Here is an 18,037-nt window from a genome sequence, read left to right on the forward strand (position 1 = left end):
CCAGGAATCGAACCTGGGACGGTCAGGGCAGAAACCTATTTTTAAAAACTCAGTCCCCGCAGTGCACCTGCGGTCCTTTGCGGACAGGCACGGATCGGCGACCCTTCCCCGGGCTCCCTGCGCCCGCACCCCCACCCCCCAGCCGCCCCCCGCTCCCCGCCGGCCGCCCACCGGCCTGCAGGTCCTCATAGCCGCCGATATCATTGCCGGGCGTCTGCTCCACCAGCCGCTCCAGCTGCCGGTCCGTCAGGTACTGCACGTCGTCGCTCAGCCGCCGGCGCTGGTGCTCGGCCAGCACCGCCTCCCGCAGGCTCAGTAGCTCCTGGGCACCTGGGGGCGGAGGGGCGGCAGGCCTGAGCCTCCCTCCCGCCCCCCGGGGCCGGCCCGCCGCGGCCCGCCTGAGCCCGGAGCAGCCGGGGCCTCCCTGCCCAGCCCTCCTCTCCTCTCCCCCCCAGATCGGGCGGCCCTGGGACCCGGAGCCCCGGTACCCACCAGCCGGCCCACCAGCCGCTGGCAGCCGATGGTGCTGCCCACGTCCCTCATGCTGCACGTGACCTGGAAGATGAGCTGCCGCAGCCCCTCCTGGCCCTCCAGGCTCTTGCAGGAAACCTCACTGCAAGGGCGGAAGAGAGACCCCCCCCACGCACACCCCTCTTTAAAAAAAAAATTATTGGCTTCAGCCAAAGCCGGTGCGGCTCAGTGGATAGAGCGCCGGCCTGCGGACTGAAAGGTCCCAGGTTCGATTCCCATCAAGGGCATGTACATTGGTTGCGGGCACATCCCCGGTAGGGGGTGTGCAAGAGGCAGCTAGCTGGTCGATGATTGTCTCTCATCGGCGTTTCTAGCTCTCTATCCCTATCTCCTTCCTCTCTGTAAAAAAAAAAAATCAATAAAATATATTTAAAAAAAATTACTGATGTCAGAGAGGGAGGGAGAGGGAGAGGGAGAAACATCCAGGAGGAGAAAGGATCAGGGGCCGGCTGCCCCCTGCACGCCCCCTCACTGGGGATTGGAGCCTGCAACCCAGGCAGGTGCCCTGACCGGGAATCGAACCCTGACCTCCAGGATCCTCTTGGATCACAGGTTGATGATGCTCAACCCGACACCTCACGTGACATCTCACGTCAATGTCTCTAGCGCAAATGGGATGGGCCATGCAGGCTCAGCCCTGACCATAGGACTGTTGGGGTGACCCAGGAAGCAGGCACAGAGAGGGGGTGGTCAGGCCTGGCCCTGCCACACACCCCCCTCTCCCCCTCCCCGGCTGCTTCTCACCCTCCCTAAGGCCCCTGCCTGCAGCCCTTACAGCCCGGAGATGCCTCAGAGGAGCCCAGCCCTTGGGTAGGCGCCCCTGCAGGCGGACCCGGGTACTGCAGGGAAGAGGCACAGGAGAGGGACCAGAGGCCCGGACTGACACTCACTGCAGGTGCTTGAAGGTGATGTCGGGGAAGCCCGTGGCCCGGGAGCCGGAGGGCGAGCGGCAGAGGGCCAGCACGTAGGCCCGCAGCGTGGCGATCCTCTCCACCCGGAACTTGCTTTCGATGAGGTCCAGGTGCGTGCCCACCACCAGCACCACGGCGTTCGGGGCCTTGGCCTGCAACGGGGGCACCCCCCAGGCCCCGGGGCGGTCAGGCACGGACTGAGGGGTGCATGGGGCTGGGTGTCTGATCTGGTCAGACAGGGCAGGTGCGTACGTCGCCGCCTTTTCCCCCAATAGCGAGGGGCCTTTTCAAGGAAGGGAGAAGGGCCCTGGCCAGTGTGGCTCAGTGGGTAGAGCGTCGGCCCGTGGACTGAAGGGTCCCCGGGTTGGGATTCCGGTCAAGGGCACGTCCCTCGGCCGAGGGAGGCAAATCCATCGACGCGTCTCTCTCTCACGTCGATGTTTCTCTGTCTCCGCCCTCCCCTTCCTTCTACTTTCTCTAAAAAATACACAAAAATACTCAATGTGAGGCCCTCAGTGGTCTGGCTCAGTGGACAGAGCATCAGCCTGCGGACTGAAGGGTCCCGGGTTCCATTCCGGTCAAGGGCATGGACCTCGGTTGCAGGCACATCCCCGGTAGGGGGTGTGCAGGAGGCAGCTGATGGATGTTTCTCTCTCATGGATGTTTCTGACTCTCTCTCCCTCTCCCTTCCTCTCTGTAAAAAAAAAAAAAATCAATAACATATATATTAAAAAAACACACACACACACACACACACAAAAAACAATGGAAAGACAGCCTCGGGCAAGGATTAACCAAAAACTAACAACCACAACGACAAAAACATGAAATGAAGGTGAAAGCTGCCCAGTGGTTAGCGCGGCCGGCCCAGGCACCGGGGGGGGGGGGTTGTGGTGTGAGTCCCGGCTAAGCGCACACCCACCTGGGTTGCAGGTTTGAGACCCGATGCCCCGGCCCCTGTCCGGGAATCACGCCGGAGGCAACCGACGGCGGTGTCTCTCTCACATCGATGTTTCTCTCCCTCTCCCCCTCGCTCCCTCCCTCCCACTCTCTCTCTCTAAAAACCAACGTATAAAGTACCCTCCGGTGAGGAGGGAAAACAACAAAAGAAGCTTAACCATTCCTTTTCTTTTTTTTAATGTCTCCTCTGTCCATCGGGGGGCGCTCTGGGGGAGCGGCCGGGCCCCCGGGGGGCGGGAGGTGTCCCAGGCCGGACGCTCACCTCGATGTTGAGCAGCCAGAACTGCAGGCTGGCCACGGCCTCCTCGCCCAGCGCCAGGTTCCACACCACCACGTACAGCGCCTTGTCCGTGAAGAAGCACTGGTTCACCGTGGCCATGCTGGCCGGGCCGCCGATGTCCCACACGCTGAACTCGATGGACTCCACCTGCGTGAACCACCGGGCGGGGGCCGGGAGGGGCGTGTGACACAAGGCCCCCGGGGCTGGCTGGCGTGGCTCAGTGGTTAGAGCACCGCCGAGGGGTCTCGGGCTCGGTTCCTGGACAAGGACATGTGCCTGGGTGGCAGGCTCGATCCCCGGCCCTGGTCCCAGGCGTGTGTGTGTGTGTGTGTGTGTGTGTGTGTGTGTGTGTGCAGGACGCAGCCAATCGATGTGTCTCTCGCACATCGATGTTTCTCTCTCTCTCTCTCTCTCCCTCCCTTCCACGCTCTCTCTTAAAAAATTAATGGAGCCCTCACCGGCCTGGCTCAGTGGATAGAGCGTCGGCCTGCGGACGGAAGGGTCCCGGGTTCGATTCCAGTCAAGGGCATGCACCTTGGTTGCGGGCACATCCCCGGTGTGGGGGCGTGCAGGAGGCAGCTGGTCGATGTTTCTCTCCCATCGATGTTTCTCACTCTCTCTCCCTCTCCTTCCTCCCTGTAAAAACTCAATTAAAAAATATATTAAAAAAATAAATTAGCCAGAACCAGTTTGGCTCAGTGGATAGAGCATCGGCCTGCGGACTGGAAGGTCTTGGGTTCGATTCTGGTCAAGGGCATGTACCTTGGTTGCAGGCACATCCCCGGTGTGGGGGCGTGCAGGAGGCAGCTGGTCGATGTTTCTCTCCCATCGATGTTTCTCACTCTCTCTCCCTCTCCTTTCCTCCCTGTAAAAACTCAATTAAAAAATATATTAAAAAAATAAATTAAAAAAAATAAAGGAAGAAATAAATTCATGCGTCCGGCAGGAGCTGGGTGGAAACAGCAGGGGTGGGGGATAGGGGTAGGGGGCCTGGGGCGGACCCTCCCCCGTCCGGGGCCGCAGACACAGGCTGGACGCTCTGCAGAGGAGGAGAGGGAGCTGCCCCCCGCCCCCCCCTCCCCCTGGGGGCCTCGGCACCCAGACCGTCCTGACCTTGGCCTTGGCGCCCGCCGGCCGCTGCAGCTCCCACTTGGTGGTGCGGATGGTGGCCTCGCCCGGGGCGGGCTGGGGGGCACGCCCCGTCTGCAGCACCTCCAGCAGCGTGGACTTGCCCTGGCGCGGCGGCCCCACCACGATCATCTTCATCAGCTTGCACTTCTCCGCCCTCCGCAGCTGCGCCCGCAGGTAGGACAGCACGGCCTTGGGGCCTGGGCGCGGGGCGGGGCGGGGTGGGGCGGCTCAGTGGTCAGAGCGCCGGCCCTCGGGCAGCAGGGTCCCCGGTTCGATTCCCGGCCCAGGGCACGCACCTCGGTTAGTCTCTCCCACCCCCGCCCCACCTCCCCGCACCCTCCCCACGCCTCTGAGATGCTGAGATCCCGCAGGCTGCTGCATCGGTTCTATGTCTGTGGATTTATTATTATTATTTTTAAAAAATTTTAAAATATATTTTATTTTATTTTTTTACAGAGAGGAAGGGAGATAGAGAGCTAGAAACACTGATAGGAGAGAGAAACATCGACCAGCCGCCTCCTGCACACCCCCTACTGGGGATGTGCCCGCAACCAAGGTCCATGCCCTTGACTGGAATCGAACCCGGGACCCTTCAGTCCGCAGGCGGACGCTCTATCCACTGAGCCGCACCGTCTCGGCGGCGTGCGTACCTTCTTTCCTGATCTCGGCAGGCACGTTGCTGATGTTCAGGTCTTCGATGTCCAGCTGCCAGAGGTTGCTCAGCTGCCCCAGCTCGGCCGGGAGCTCCCTCAGGCCGGGATTGCTGAGGACGGGACACGGGACACGCACACGCACACGCACAGACACGCACACGCACACGCAGCAGCCGGTCAGCCTTGGCGGCCGGCGGGGGCCACCGAGACAGAGCCTGCACCCCGATTTCGAGCATTCCCCTGACCTCCTCATCCGGAAGCCTTTCCCCTGGACGGTCAGGGCGGCTCCTCACGGGCCCCCCCCCCCCCCCACGTTCTCCTCCGGTCACCACCTCAGAGATGATCAATCACCCCGGCCGGCCGGCGTGGCTCAGGGGTGGAGCATCGACCTGGGAACCAGGAGGTCAGGGTTCGATTCCCGGTCAGGGCACAGGCCCGGGGTGCAGGCTCGATTCCCAGTGGGGGGCGTGCAGGAGGCAGCCGACCCATGATTCTCTCTCATCATGGATGCTTCTCTCTCTCCCTCTCCCTTCCTCTCTGAAATCAATAAAAATATATTAAATAAAGTACGATAAAAACCTAGCCTATATATATCTATATCTATATCTATATCTATATCTATATCTATACTATCTATCTATCTATATATATATATATAGATATATTTTTTTAAATATATATTTTTGTTGATTTCAGAGAGGAAGGGAGAGGGAAAGAGAGATAGACACATCCATGATGAGAGAGGATCATGGACCGGCTGCCTCCTGCACGCCCCACACTGGGGATCGAGCCCGCACCCCGGGCCTGTGCCCTGACCGGGAAGCGAACCCTTGACCCCCTGGTTCCTAGGTCGACACTCAGCCACTGAGTCACACTGGACTGGGCAGTTCTTCTCGTTATAACCGAGCCGAGTAGCCGAGGCGGCCGCATGGCATCCCTGCGCCCTGCCTCCCCTCCCCTCGTCCTTGACCAAGCCCCGTTCCTGACCGCCCCCGCATCCCTGTCTCCCTGGCTGTGCCCGCAGGACGGACGGACGGACGGACGGACAGACTCACTTCCCCAGGTAGAGCTCGGACAGGCCCCGGAGCTGGCACACGGAGGGCGGCAGGGCGTCCAGGAGGTTGTCGTTGAGGCAGAGCACCTCCAGGGACTCGCCGAGAAAGCCGGGGAAGTCCAGCGGGCACGCTGCGGGCACAGGGGAGCGGGGCGGTCTGAGGGGAGCGGGGGGGGGGGGGGGGGGGGGGGGGCGCGGGGGGCATCCCGGCGGGGCCGCATCGTGGGGGGTGGGGGGACCGGCCCCGCCTCCGAGCCAGTCGCTCCTGTCCCACCTAGGATGCTCATCCCGCATTTCCACCACCAGGGGGCCCTAGAGATGCCGCAAAGGTGGGAGGACATGCCGAAACCGGTGTGGCTCAATGGATAGAGCGTCGGCTTGGGGACTGGAGGGTCCCAGGTTCGATTCCTGGTCAGGGCACAGGCCCGGGTTGCAGGCACATCCCCAGTGTGGGGCGTGCGGGAGGCAGCCGATCCGTGATTCTCTCTCATCACGGAGGTTTTTCTCTCTCTCCCTCCCTCTCTGAGGTCAGTAAAAAACGTTAACAAAATAGAAAGACGGCCACAGTTAATGCATCTACGGCCGTGCTCACAGCCAGCATCCAACCCCGCACACAGCAGCCACAAGTCTCGTCCGCTTGTAAGCAGCGGAGGGGTTTCACGATAATCTCAGGCCTGAAGCAATGCGATGGCACTGTTCACCTCCAGGGTTTTCAATCAAACGTGGACACCCCTGGCATTGCCACCGGGCATTGTGGGAAGGGGAGGAGGGGGAGGAGGAGGAGGCGAAAGCAAGGCACCACCCGCGCAGCATCCTCATCCCCAGCATCCTCATCCCGGGTACCACACGCACCTGTCTCCGTCCCCGACCGCTGGCGCCCTCTGGTGGTGAAGAAGGAAATGCGCTTTGTTTTCAGCCCATCTTCATTTCTGTGGGGAGGAGAGAGAGAGAGCGAGCGAGAAAAGGAGTTAAGATTTGAGGAAAGCAGGACAAAGCCCTTACTCTTTGGTCCAGGACGGTCCTGGTGAACGCCCGGTTCCCAGGTCGACGCTCAACCACGGAGCGACACCAGCGGGGAGATTTTTTCACCGTTTTCCTTTCATCTCGCTCACATCCATGTTTCTCTCTCTCTCCTTCTCTCTCTAAAAGTCATTCAATCTATGTATCTCCTGCTCAGCAGTTGGCAAAAACGTTAAAATCTCCCCCCCCTTTATTCATTGTATGAATTCATCTTAAAATAGTCCTTTTATCCATTCAGTTTTTTAAAAAAATATTTTATTGATTTTTTTTTTTTTCAGAGAGGAAGGGAGAGAGAGAGAGAGAGAGAGCTAGAAACATCGATGAGACAGAAACATCGACCAGCTGCCAAGTTATATGCCCTTGACCGGAATCGAACCTGGGACTTTTCAGTCTGCAGACCAACAACGCTCTACCACTGAGCCAAACCGGTTTCGGCCATTCATTTGTTTTAAAAATGTGTTTTTATTGATTTCAGAGGGAGGGAGAAGGGAGAGGGAGAGAGAGAGAGAGAGAAACATGGATGGTGAGAGAGCATCATGGATCGGCCCGCCTCCTGCGCGCCCTCTAGTGGAGATGGAGCCCACCAACCAGGCCTGTGCCCCTGACCGGGAATCGAACCGTGACCTCCTGGTTCGCAGGCCGACGCCCAGCCACTGAGCCGCACCGGCCGGCCGGGAAAATGTCCGATGTGGAAGCCCCGGCCTGGGGCCCTCTGTGATGGCTGCTAACCCAGGAGCGAGACCCGCCCTGAGGGACGGCTGGGGGGGGCCGGGGGAGGCTGCACAGGTCTTGGGACTGGTGGGGCCGAGGCTCGCTTACTTGCCAAACTGGTTTCTGGAGAGATCCAGCGTCTTGAGCTGCGTGCAGGTCCACTTCTCCGGAGGGGGCACGGCCACCAGCTGGTTTCCCTGCAACTTCAAGGACACCAGGGCCTGGGGCAGAGAGGGAGGGAGGCAGGGGCGCGTTACACACCAACGAGGGCCCGGCCGGCCTGGCTCCGTGGCTGAGCGTCAGCCTAGGGACCAGGAGGTCACGGTTCGATTCCCGGTCAGGGCACAGACTGGGGGGCGTGCAGGAGGCAGCCGGTTCATGATTCTCTCCTCGTGGATGCTTCTCTCTCTCCCCCTCTCCCTTCCTCTCTGCAATCAATACAAATATGTACCTTTAAAATATATATATATATATATATATATATATTATTGATTTTTTACAGAGATGAAGGGAGAGGGAGAGAGAGTTAGAAACATCGATCAGCTGCCTCCTGCACACCTCCCACTGGGGATGTGTCCGCAACCCAGGTACATGCCCTTGACCGGAATCCAACCTGGGACCCTTCCGTCGGCAGGCCGACGCTCTATCCACTTAGCAACACCGGCCAGGGCTTGAGAGTGTCTTACGATTCGGGAAATTCGCCCTGGCCAGGGATGGAGCCCGCACCCCAGGCCTGTGCCCTTGACCGGGAACCGAACCGTGACCTCCTGGTTCACAGGTCGACGTTCCACCCAGGGAGCCATGCTGGCCGGTGGGGGGGCAGAAGCTGAGCTCCCCCTCCCCCCCTGCGTCTCAGAGCCCCAGGGGAAGGGGACGGGGGAGGGTGCACGGCCGCGGGGAGGCACTCACGTCCAGCTGGAAGAGGCCCAGGGGCACCTCTCGGAGCGCGTTCTCGGAGAAGTCCACCTCTCGCAGGTGGTTCCTCCAGAACACCGCCATGCGGTCCGGCAGGCTCTCCAGGGCGTTGTGGGCCGCCTTGCAGCATTTCTAGCCGTTTTCCGGGAAAGAGAGAGACGGGATTAGCTATTTCCGCCCCCCGGATTTGTAGAGAGAATGGGCAGTGGGAAGGGAGAGAGAGAGAGAGAGAGAAAGAAAGAGATATATATCGATGTGAGATAGACACACCACAGACTGGGGCTGGGGATCGATCGAACCTGCAACCCAGGCACGTCACCCTGACCGGGAAACACACACACAGGACCCTTGGGTGTGCAGGCCGTCCTTCTAACCATTGTACCACACCGGCCAGGGCTGAATTCGCCTACTTTTTAAATTTATTATTTTTGTAAATATATTTTATTGATTTTTTTTTTTTTTACACAGAGAGAAAGTTAAGAGGGATAGATAGTTAGAAACAACAATGAGAGAGGGACATCGATCAGCTGCCTCCTGCACACCCCCTCCTGGGGATGTGCCCGCCACCAAGGTCCATGCCCTTGACCGGAATCGAACCTGGGACCCTTGAGTCCGCAGGCCGACGCTCTATCCACTGAGCCAAACCAGCTAGGGCTGAACTAGCTTTTTAAACATTTCGGGGCCTATAAGAAAGACATTCCAAATTTGATTTTTTTTTTTTTTTAAATTAAGACCTCTAGCCCTAGAGAGGTCTCAGACCTGCTGAGAGAGGGTCCCGGGTTCGATTCCTGGCCAAGGGCACGTCCTTCCATTGCGGGCTCGGTCCCCGGCCCCGGGTTGGGGCATGTGCAGGAGGCAACCGATCGATGTGTCTCTCTCACATCCACGTTTCTCTCTCCCTCCCTCCCTCCCTTCCTCTCTCTCTGAAAACCGGTGGGAAAACTTCCTCTCTGAGGATGAACAACACAAGAACAATCAGACACGCTCTGTGACACACGGGGTTCACGGAGAGGCGACAGACTGTGCTCGTCCCGTTGCCCTGGGGGAGGGATGGAGACGGGGTTTGGGGGGGGGGAGAGAGAGAGAGGGAGGGCGGGGGCCCCCTCCCCCGGCTCCTCGGCCCAGAACATCTGGCCCCTCGTCCTGGGAGACAATGGGGCCATTCAGGCCCGGGCTCTGGACGGCAGCCGGGTCCCACAGGCAGATGTTGGGACTGGACACCTCGTCGCGGCGGCTGGCGGAGAGTTTCCTGGCCCCGGACCCACGGCCGGGGGGGCTCTCTCTGCCGTGGGTCCGTCCGCCGCACCGAGCCAGCTTCCCCAGAGACAGACAGACGCTCCGTGTCCTTGGCAGGGTGACTAAGGAGCCGTTATTTCTTCTTTCTGTTTCTTTATTTTTTCATTTTGTTAACCCTCGACCCGAGGATACGGCTCCCGTTGGTTTTCAGAGAGAGAGAGAGCGGGGGGAGGGCCTCTCCGGGCGGCTCAGTGGTTTGAGCGCCGACCTATGAACCAGGAGGTCGGGTTGCGGGCTCCAAACCCAGGAGGGGGGCGTGTGCAGGAGGCGGCCAATCCGTGATGCTCTCTCATCCTTGCTGTTTCTCTCCCTCTCTCTCTCCCTGTCCCTTCCTCTCTGAAATCCATAAAAACGTATTTCTTGCCAACACCGGTGTGGCTCAGTGGATAGAGCGTCGGCCTGCAGGACTGAAAGGTCCCGGGTTCGATTCCGGGCAAGGGCATGGACCGTGGTGGCGGGCACATCCCCAGTGGGGGGGGGTGTGTGTGTGCAAAAGGAAGGTGATCGATGATTCTCTCTCCTCGATGTTTCTAACACTCTACCCCTCTCTCTTCCTCTCTGTGAAAAATCAATAAAATATATATATATTTTTTAAAAATGTATTTTTTTTTCTTTTAAGAGTGGAAGGAAAAGAGGGAGGAGGAGAGAAAGAGAGAGAGAGAAACATCGATGTGAGAGAGACACAGCCATGGGTTGCCTCCTGCACGTGCCCCCATGCGGGCCAGGGATGAACCTGCAACCCAGGTACATGCCCTGGACCGGGAATCGAACCGGTGACCTCCCGGTTCCTAGGGCAACGCTCCGCCACGGAGCCACCACGCCGGCCGGGCCCGAGGGACCTTTTCGGTGAGTGACAGACAGTCCGGGAGGCCGATACTCACCAGCGGGCAGGCCCAGGCGTCTGGGAACGCCTTCAGCTTATTCCGGGAGACGTTCAGGGAGTGGAGCGACTTGAAGGAATGAAGGAACGCGGCCGGGAGCTCGGTCAGCCTGTTCTCGGAAACGTCCAGCTCCTGCAGCTTCCGCAGGCCGATCCAGTTGGTGGCTGGAGCGGGGTGGAGGGCAGGAAAAGGGTCAGAAGACCCGCCTCAGGAAGGAAGGACCATCGAGCCTGGTGACAGGGCCGGGGCGGGACATACCGCTCTCTTCCTCAAACAGCTTCTCCAGGTAGTTCTTGGAGGCCGTGAGCTTCTGCAGTTTGGAGAGATGCAGGAGCCCGGGCGGGAGGTGGGCCAGCCTGTTGCTGGAGATGTCCACTTCCAGGAGCCTGAGGGGACACGCTCCTGGTCACTGTCTCTGCAGACACCCAGGCCCGCCCTTTCTCCTTATGCAGGCTCCAGGCTCAGAGCGTGTGTGCGTGCAACATGCAGCAAGAGACCGGGCCGGCGTGGCTCAGGGGCTGAGCGTCGACCCAGGAACCGGGAGGTCAGGGTTCGATTCCCGGTCAGGGCACAGGCCCGGGGTTGCGGGCTCCATCCCCAGTCAGGGGGCGTGCAGGAGGCAGCTGATCGATGGTTCTCTCTCATCATGGATGTTTCTCTCTCTCTCTCTCCCTCTCCCTTCTGCACTGATACTAAAAACAATTTTTTTTTAAAAAGTATATATATTAAGAGCTAGGATCGGGTCTAAAGGGGCAGTTGGACATCTCTTTCACAATCCAGGACAGCTGGCTCCCAACGGCTCGCCTGCCTGCCTTCCTGATTGCCCCTAACTGCTTCTGCCTGCCAGCCTGATGGATGTCTAACGGCTCCCCTGCCGGCCTGATTGCCCCCTAACCACTTCTGCCTGCCAGCCTGGTCAACCAACCCCCTAACCACGCCCATGCCAGCCTGATGGATGCCTAACTGCTCCTCTGCCGGCCTGCTTGCCCCTAACTGCCCTCCCCCGCAGGGCTGATCGCCTCCAACTGCCCTCCCTTGCAGGCCTGGTTCCTCTCAACTGCCCCTCTCCTGCTGGCCATCTGATGGTGGCCCTCTTGTGTCCCCACATGGGGGTGGCCATCTTGGACCGCATGGGGGCAGCCATCTTGTGTGTTGGAGTGATGGGTCGAATTGCATATCCCTCTTTTATTTATTAGACAGGATTGTTAGATAGGATAGAGGCCCGGTGCACGGGCGGGGGTTCCCCTGGGGCCCGAGGGGGCCCACCTGGAGCAGATGATCTCGTCGGCGGACTGCACTCCGGGCAGCTCGCTCAGGAGGTTGTCGGCGAGGTTGAGCCTCCGCAGGTTGATGAGGCCCCAGGGCACCACGGAGGGCAGCGAGGCCAGGCAGTTGGCGGACAGGTCGAGCTCGGTGATCTGGCAGGAGATGTCGATGAGCCAGTCCAGGTCCACCCAGGGCAGCTTGAGGTGGGCCCATTTCACACGCAGCGGCTGGGCGGGCAGGGAGGGAGAGAGACAGACAGACAGACGTCAACCCTCCCTCCCCACCCGTGGCCGTGAGTTTGGCTGTGCACAATCGGCTGCAGTGCCCTGACCCCGTGGCCGGCAAACCGCGGCGTGCGAGCCACCCGCGGCTCTTTGGCCTCTGGAGTGTGGCTCTCCCACAACATACCACGGTCTGGGCGAGTTTATGTTGAAGAAGTAGCGTTAGAAGAAGTTTACGTTTAAAAAATGTGGCGCTCCAGAGACATTTTAATCATTGTACTGCTGAGATTCGGCTCTGTGGACTCATGAGTTTGCCGACCACTGGCCTAGCCCTTTTGACTCAGTGGATAGAGCGTCGGCCTGCGGACTGAAGGGTCCCAGGTTCGATTCCGGTCAAGGGCATGTGCCTTGGTTGCGGGCACAACCCCAGTAGGGGGCATGCAGGAGGCAGCTGATGGATGTTTCTCTCTCATCGATGTTTCTAACTCTCTATCCCTCTCCCTTCCTCTCTGTAAAAAGTAAATAGAATAGATTTATGTAAAAAAATTGGCAGCGGTGACGCATTTCCCTATATGACCACTAGGTGGCGGTGCGTGTCCTGTCTGCAACTCCTTAGCTAAGCAATCCTACTCAGAAGTCTCAAAGCTAAGAACTAGGAGGTCCCTGGTTCGATTCCCGGTCAAGGGCACGCACCTGGGTTGCAGGTTCGACCCCTGGCCCCGGTGGGGCGAGTGAGGGGGGCAACCAATTGTTGTGTCTCTCTCACATCGATGTGTCTCTCTCTCCCCATTCCCTTCCGCTCTCTCTAAAACCAACGGGGGGGGAAAAAAATCCTTGGGTGAGGATCTCACACACACACACACACACACACACACACAGACACACCCCTACATACACATCCACCCTATACACACACACACACACACCTACATACACACCCACCCCATACACATACACACGCACACACACACACCCCTACATACACACCCACCCCCTACACACACACACACCCCTACATACACACCCACCTCATACACACCCACCCCATACACACACACACACACACACACAGACACACCCCTACATACACATCCACCCCATACACATACACACACACCCCTACATACACACCCACCCCATACACACACACACACACACACACACAGATACACACCCCTACATACACACCCACCCCATACACACACAGACACACCTACATACACACTCATCCCATACACATATACACACACACACCACAACACACACATATATACACACAACACACACACACACACACACACACACACACACCCAAGGACGAGACAACTACTTCAGCAAGGTCCCTGCCAGTGGAGTCCAGGACGTTCTCCAGCCTTGCACACACGGGGGCGGAGCACCCTTCTCCTGCCTGACATTCTGAACCCCAAATGCCGCCCCCCCCCCCCCCGGCGCCTGGAGCCGCAGGCACACCTACCTCCGGCTCCTCACCCATCACTGGGCCCCGTGGACGGAGCCCTCCCTCCGCCGGCCGCTCAGAAGGACTGGGCCGTCCCAGGTTCGAGACCCGGGCGGCCGGGCCCACCCACCGGGGGGCGCCGCCTCCTGAAGGTCACTGGGCAGGAAGGGGAAGGCCCCAGGTGACACGGGGAAGCCCGGGACCTTCTGACGCCAGCCCCACCCCACCCCCAGTTTCATTTTCTCTTTGGGGTCTACACAGACGGACATGCCGACTGCTTCCATTTAAAAAAATATACTAGTGCCCCGGTGCATGGAATTCACCCTCCCCAGTCTGGGACCGCTGGCTCCTAACTGCTCACCTGCCTGCCTGCCCGACTGCCCCTAACCACTCTGCCCGCCGGCCTGCTTGCTCCCAACTGTCCGTCCCCACCACCACCGGCCCTCTCGCCCCAACTGACCCTCTACCACCGGCCTGATCACCCCCACCTGCCCGCCCTCCTGGCCTGATCGCCCCTAACCGCCTCTACCTCGGCCCCACCACCATGGCTTTGCCCGGAAGGTCTCCCAGTCTAATCAGTACATTATCCTTTTATTAGTATATATATATATATTTAAATTCATTTCAGGAAGGAAGGGAGAGGGGGAGAGAGAGAAACGTCCATGATGAGAGAGAATCATCAACTGACTGCCTCCTGCACGCCCCCCCCCCCCCCCGCCTACTGGGGATGGAGCCCAAAACCCAGGCATGTGCCCTTGACCGGGAATCGAACCCTGACCTCCTGATTCACAGGTCGATGCTCCACCGCTGAGCCACGCCGGCCGGGCTGACTGTCACCTTTAACAACACCGATTCGAATGACACGTCCCGGATAAGGTGGAGAGGCGCCTTGTCAAACTCACGCAGCCTTATGCGGAGTCTCTCAAACATGACCCAGAACCGTAGATATCGGTTCAGCGGCCCATCATCGACGCCAACACTGTCCCCAAAATACCGACGGGCCCAGCCCAACAGTCAACAAAAGCCAGGGAGCATGTACTGCAGACCCGGGAGCGCCATCATCCGTCACCCTCCTTCACGCCCCGAACACGCAGAGCAGGAAAACCTCCGGAAACACAGGGCCCGCTGCCCCCGGGGGGCTGGACACCGGCCCGCAGACTTTCCCGAGGAACGCTCCGAGCGGGAGGAGATCACCCGGGAAGCACCTGAGGCTGACCTCAGCCTGTTCCCCAGAAAACCCGCGGCACCCGCTGACGCCGGGACCTTTAAAATCAGGAACAAGGCAGCCCGGCGTGTGGTGCGTGGCCACAGGAAATATTCCACTTTGGGAGCGCAAGACAAACAGGTTTATTTGTGTCACGCGTATTAATTTGTGCAGCCATTCAGTGTCTGGTAAGTTAATATTCAAGAGGAAAATATTAATTTTTTTTATTAAAATGTTCTGTGATTTTTGTTAACGCTTACTTATTTCAGCTGTTTGTATTCAGCATGTCTCTATCGAAATAAACCTACACTTCTATGAAAAAAAAAAGGACAGAGCGGTGTATTCTTAGGATGAGTCCACTTTAAAAAAAAAATGTATTCATTTTTTACAGAGAGGAAGGGAGAGTCAGAAACATCGATGAGAGAGAAACATCGACCAGCTGCCTCTTGCACACCCCCCACCGGGGATGTGCCCGCAACCAAGGCACATGCCCTTGACCGGAATCGAACCCGGACCCTTCAGTCCGCAGACCGATGCTCTACCGCTGAGCCAAACCGGTTTCGGCTCTTTTCTATTTTTAAAAACAAATATATTTTTAGCCGAAACCGGTTTGGCTCAGTGGATAGAGCGTCGGCGGGGGGTGTACAGGAGGCAGCGGATCGATGTTTCTCTCTCATGGATGTTTCTAGCTTTCTATCCCTCTCTCTTCCTCTCTGTAAAAAAAAAAAACCTCAATAAAATACATTTAAAATATATATATATATATTTTTTACTGATGTCAGAAGGGAGAGGGAGAGAGACAGAAACATCCATGAGGAGAGAGAATCACGGATCGGCCGCCTCCTGCACGCCCCCTCCTGGGGATGGAGCTTGTAAACTGGGCGTGTGCCCTGACGGGGAATCGAACCGCGACCTCCTGGTTCACAGGTCAGTGTCTAACCACTGAGCCACCCCGGCCGGGCCCTATCCCGGCTTCCCCCTCCCTGGGCTTCTCCGTGGGCGGGGAGCACTCACCACTTTCCCGGAGCAGCTGCCGGGCGGGGCGCCGGCCTCGATGAAGTACCTCCGGAGCAGGTGCCTGCTGGGGCCCGGGCTGTCCAGTAAGATGTAGGAGCAGAAGAAGGCGCCATGGCGGAGCAGGAATATAGCGATGTCCTCATTGCCTGGGGGGGGGGAGAAGGCAGAGAGGGGACCCTCAGGCCGCCTCAGACGCCACACCCGTCCCGCACAGCCACCCAGCACACGGCCGCGGAACACCAAACAGGCCCCGCGTGTGCTGGGTCACGGGGGTCCGCTGATCCGGGCGGATGTGGCCGGGACTCTGCCCTCAGCGGGACCGCCTGCCTCGGTCCCACTGGCCACAGCCGGCCCCGGTCCTTCAACCCCCCTTGTCGGGGTGACCCTGGGCGGGCATACGTGAGGATGCAGACATTTGGGTAAAAGAATGGCTCAGGGGTGGAGTGCGGTGGCTCAGGGGTGGAGCATCGGCCTAGGAACCGGGAGGTCACCGGTTCGGTGCCCGGGGTTGTACGCTCGATCCCCAGTGTGGGGCGTGCAGGAGGCAGCGGATCCGTGATTCTCTCTCCTCGTGGATGTTTCTCTCCCTCTCTCTCTCACTCTCTCTCTCCCTTCCTCTCTGAGATCCATAAAAACACGTGAAACAGCCCTGACCGGTGTGGCTCCGTGGATGGAGCGTCGGCCTGCGGACGGGAGGGTCCCGGGTTCGATTCCGGTCAAGAGCAGGTACCTTGGTTGCGGGCACATCCCCAGTAGGGGGTGTGCAGGAGGCAGCGGATCAATGATTCTCTCTCATCGGCGTTTCTCACTGTCTATCCCTCTCCCTTCCTGTCTGTAAAAAAAATCAATAAAATATATATATTAACACATTAAACAAACAAACAAATAGTAGGAGTCGCAAACTCTCCGTGCAGGTAGCAGACAGGCGGGGGTCAGAGGGGAGACACAGTCTCAGATCTCAGAGCCATGCGGGTTCCCACGGGCGGGACTGCCCGGGGGTGGGGGTGGGGGTGGGGGGCGCTCACCTGCCTTGATGGCCGCGTACAGGGGCAGGCGGGCGATGACGGGGAACTCGTTCTTCCTGACGGCGTAGCTCTCGGGGTCGGCCCCGTAGGTCAGCACCAGCAGTTTCACCAGCCCCAGGTGGCCTCGCTGGCAAGCCAGGGCCAGCAGCCAGCTGAGTAGCCGCTGGAGGCTGCAGGGACCTGGCGGGAGACGGAAGGGAAAAGGGACATGGCCCCCAGAGGGCGCTGGTGGCTCCTCCTTTTTAAAAATATATTTTATTGATTTTGTACAGAGAGGAAGAGAGAGAGTTAGAAACATCGATGAGAGAGAGTCATCCATCCGCTGCCTCCTGCACACCCCCTAATGGGGATGTGCCCGCAACCAAGATACCTGCCCTTGACCGGAATCGAACCCAGGACCCTTCAGTCCCCAAGCCGATGCTCTATCCATTGAGCCACACCGGTCTCGGCATGGCTCCTCCTTTCGAAGGCAAGCATTCAAAACATTAGATACTGTGCCGGGCGGGTGTGGCTCAGTGGTAGAGCGTCGTCGGTCTGTGGACTGAAAGGTCCCAGGTTCGATTCCGGTCAAGGGCATGCGCCTTGGTTGCGGGCACATCCCCGGTCCCGGTAGGGGGTGTGCAAGAGGCGGCAGGTCGATGATTCTCTCTCATCGGCGTTTCTAGCTCTCTATCCCTCTCTCTTCCTCTCTGTGTAAAATCAATAAAATAGCCGAAGCCGGTGTGGCTCAGTGGTAGAGCGTCAGCCTGCGGACTGAAAGGTCCCGGGTTCGATTCCGGTCAAGGGCATGGACCTTGGTTGCTGGCACGCAAGAGGCAGCTGGTCGATGTTTCTCTCTCATCGATGTTTCTAGCTCTCTATCTCTCTCTCCCTTCCTCTCTGTAAAAAAAGTCAATAAAATATATTAACAAACAAACAAACAAAAACAACCTAGATTCCTTCCGTGGAAGCACGGGAGCTCTCGATGGGTAAGAGTGAGAGGGAATGAGCCTTTTGGGGTACAGCCCCCCCCCCCCGGCCCGGCTGGTTCTGGAAGGAGAGGGTCCCCAGTGAGGGGCCTACCTCGGAAGGACTCCAGCAGCTCCCGCACCACGTCCGTGTGCCCGAAGTGTGCGGCCAGCACCGCGGGGTTGTCGTCCGCGGGCTCGGCCGGCAGCTCCACCTGCCGCTCCGTGACCAGGTGCCGCACGGCCTGCAGGTCCCCGTGGGCGGCCGCCGCGCTCAGGAGCTGGCCCTGGCCGGGCAGAGAGCAACGGGCCGTCCTCAGGGGTGGCCCAGAGGATCCGCTTTCTGACATTTAGGAAGACCAGGGCCCAGCCCTGTGGGAGGGCCACCGGCGGCCGCGCAGGACTTGAAACGGGGCCCAGCGCAAAGCCAGAGGCGCCCAGGGTAGGGGAGGCACACGTGATGCCCAAGACAGGGTCCCCCCAAAAAGGGCAAAGGAGCCAGGACCGGTGTGGCTCAGAGGATGGAGCATCGGCCTGCAGACGGAAGGGTCCCGGGTT

The 18,037-nt window shown here is 59.0% G+C and overlaps 1 protein-coding gene across 1 annotated transcript in view; it reads right to left on the reverse strand.

Moving 5' to 3' along the window:
- The window catches only part of LRRK1 (leucine rich repeat kinase 1), a 47,625-nt gene that overhangs the window by 19,783 nt on the left and 9,805 nt on the right, over positions 1 to 18,037 (reverse strand). Inside the window, 17 exon segments of the mRNA XM_084869004.1 lie at positions 172 to 315; positions 318 to 330; positions 493 to 613; positions 1,422 to 1,594; positions 2,665 to 2,829; positions 3,796 to 4,010; positions 4,464 to 4,576; positions 5,522 to 5,651; positions 6,373 to 6,449; positions 7,360 to 7,472; positions 8,161 to 8,298; positions 10,344 to 10,507; positions 10,602 to 10,729; positions 11,610 to 11,836; positions 15,505 to 15,653; positions 16,533 to 16,712; positions 17,595 to 17,766. Coding sequence (XP_084725130.1) covers positions 172 to 315; positions 318 to 330; positions 493 to 613; positions 1,422 to 1,594; positions 2,665 to 2,829; positions 3,796 to 4,010; positions 4,464 to 4,576; positions 5,522 to 5,651; positions 6,373 to 6,449; positions 7,360 to 7,472; positions 8,161 to 8,298; positions 10,344 to 10,507; positions 10,602 to 10,729; positions 11,610 to 11,836; positions 15,505 to 15,653; positions 16,533 to 16,712; positions 17,595 to 17,766 — 2,422 coding nt within the window.

This window comes from Pipistrellus hanaki (assembly GCF_964339955.1).
Source record: "Pipistrellus hanaki genome assembly, chromosome: 21".
In the NCBI taxonomy this organism is placed as follows: domain Eukaryota; kingdom Metazoa; phylum Chordata; class Mammalia; order Chiroptera; family Vespertilionidae; genus Pipistrellus; species Pipistrellus hanaki.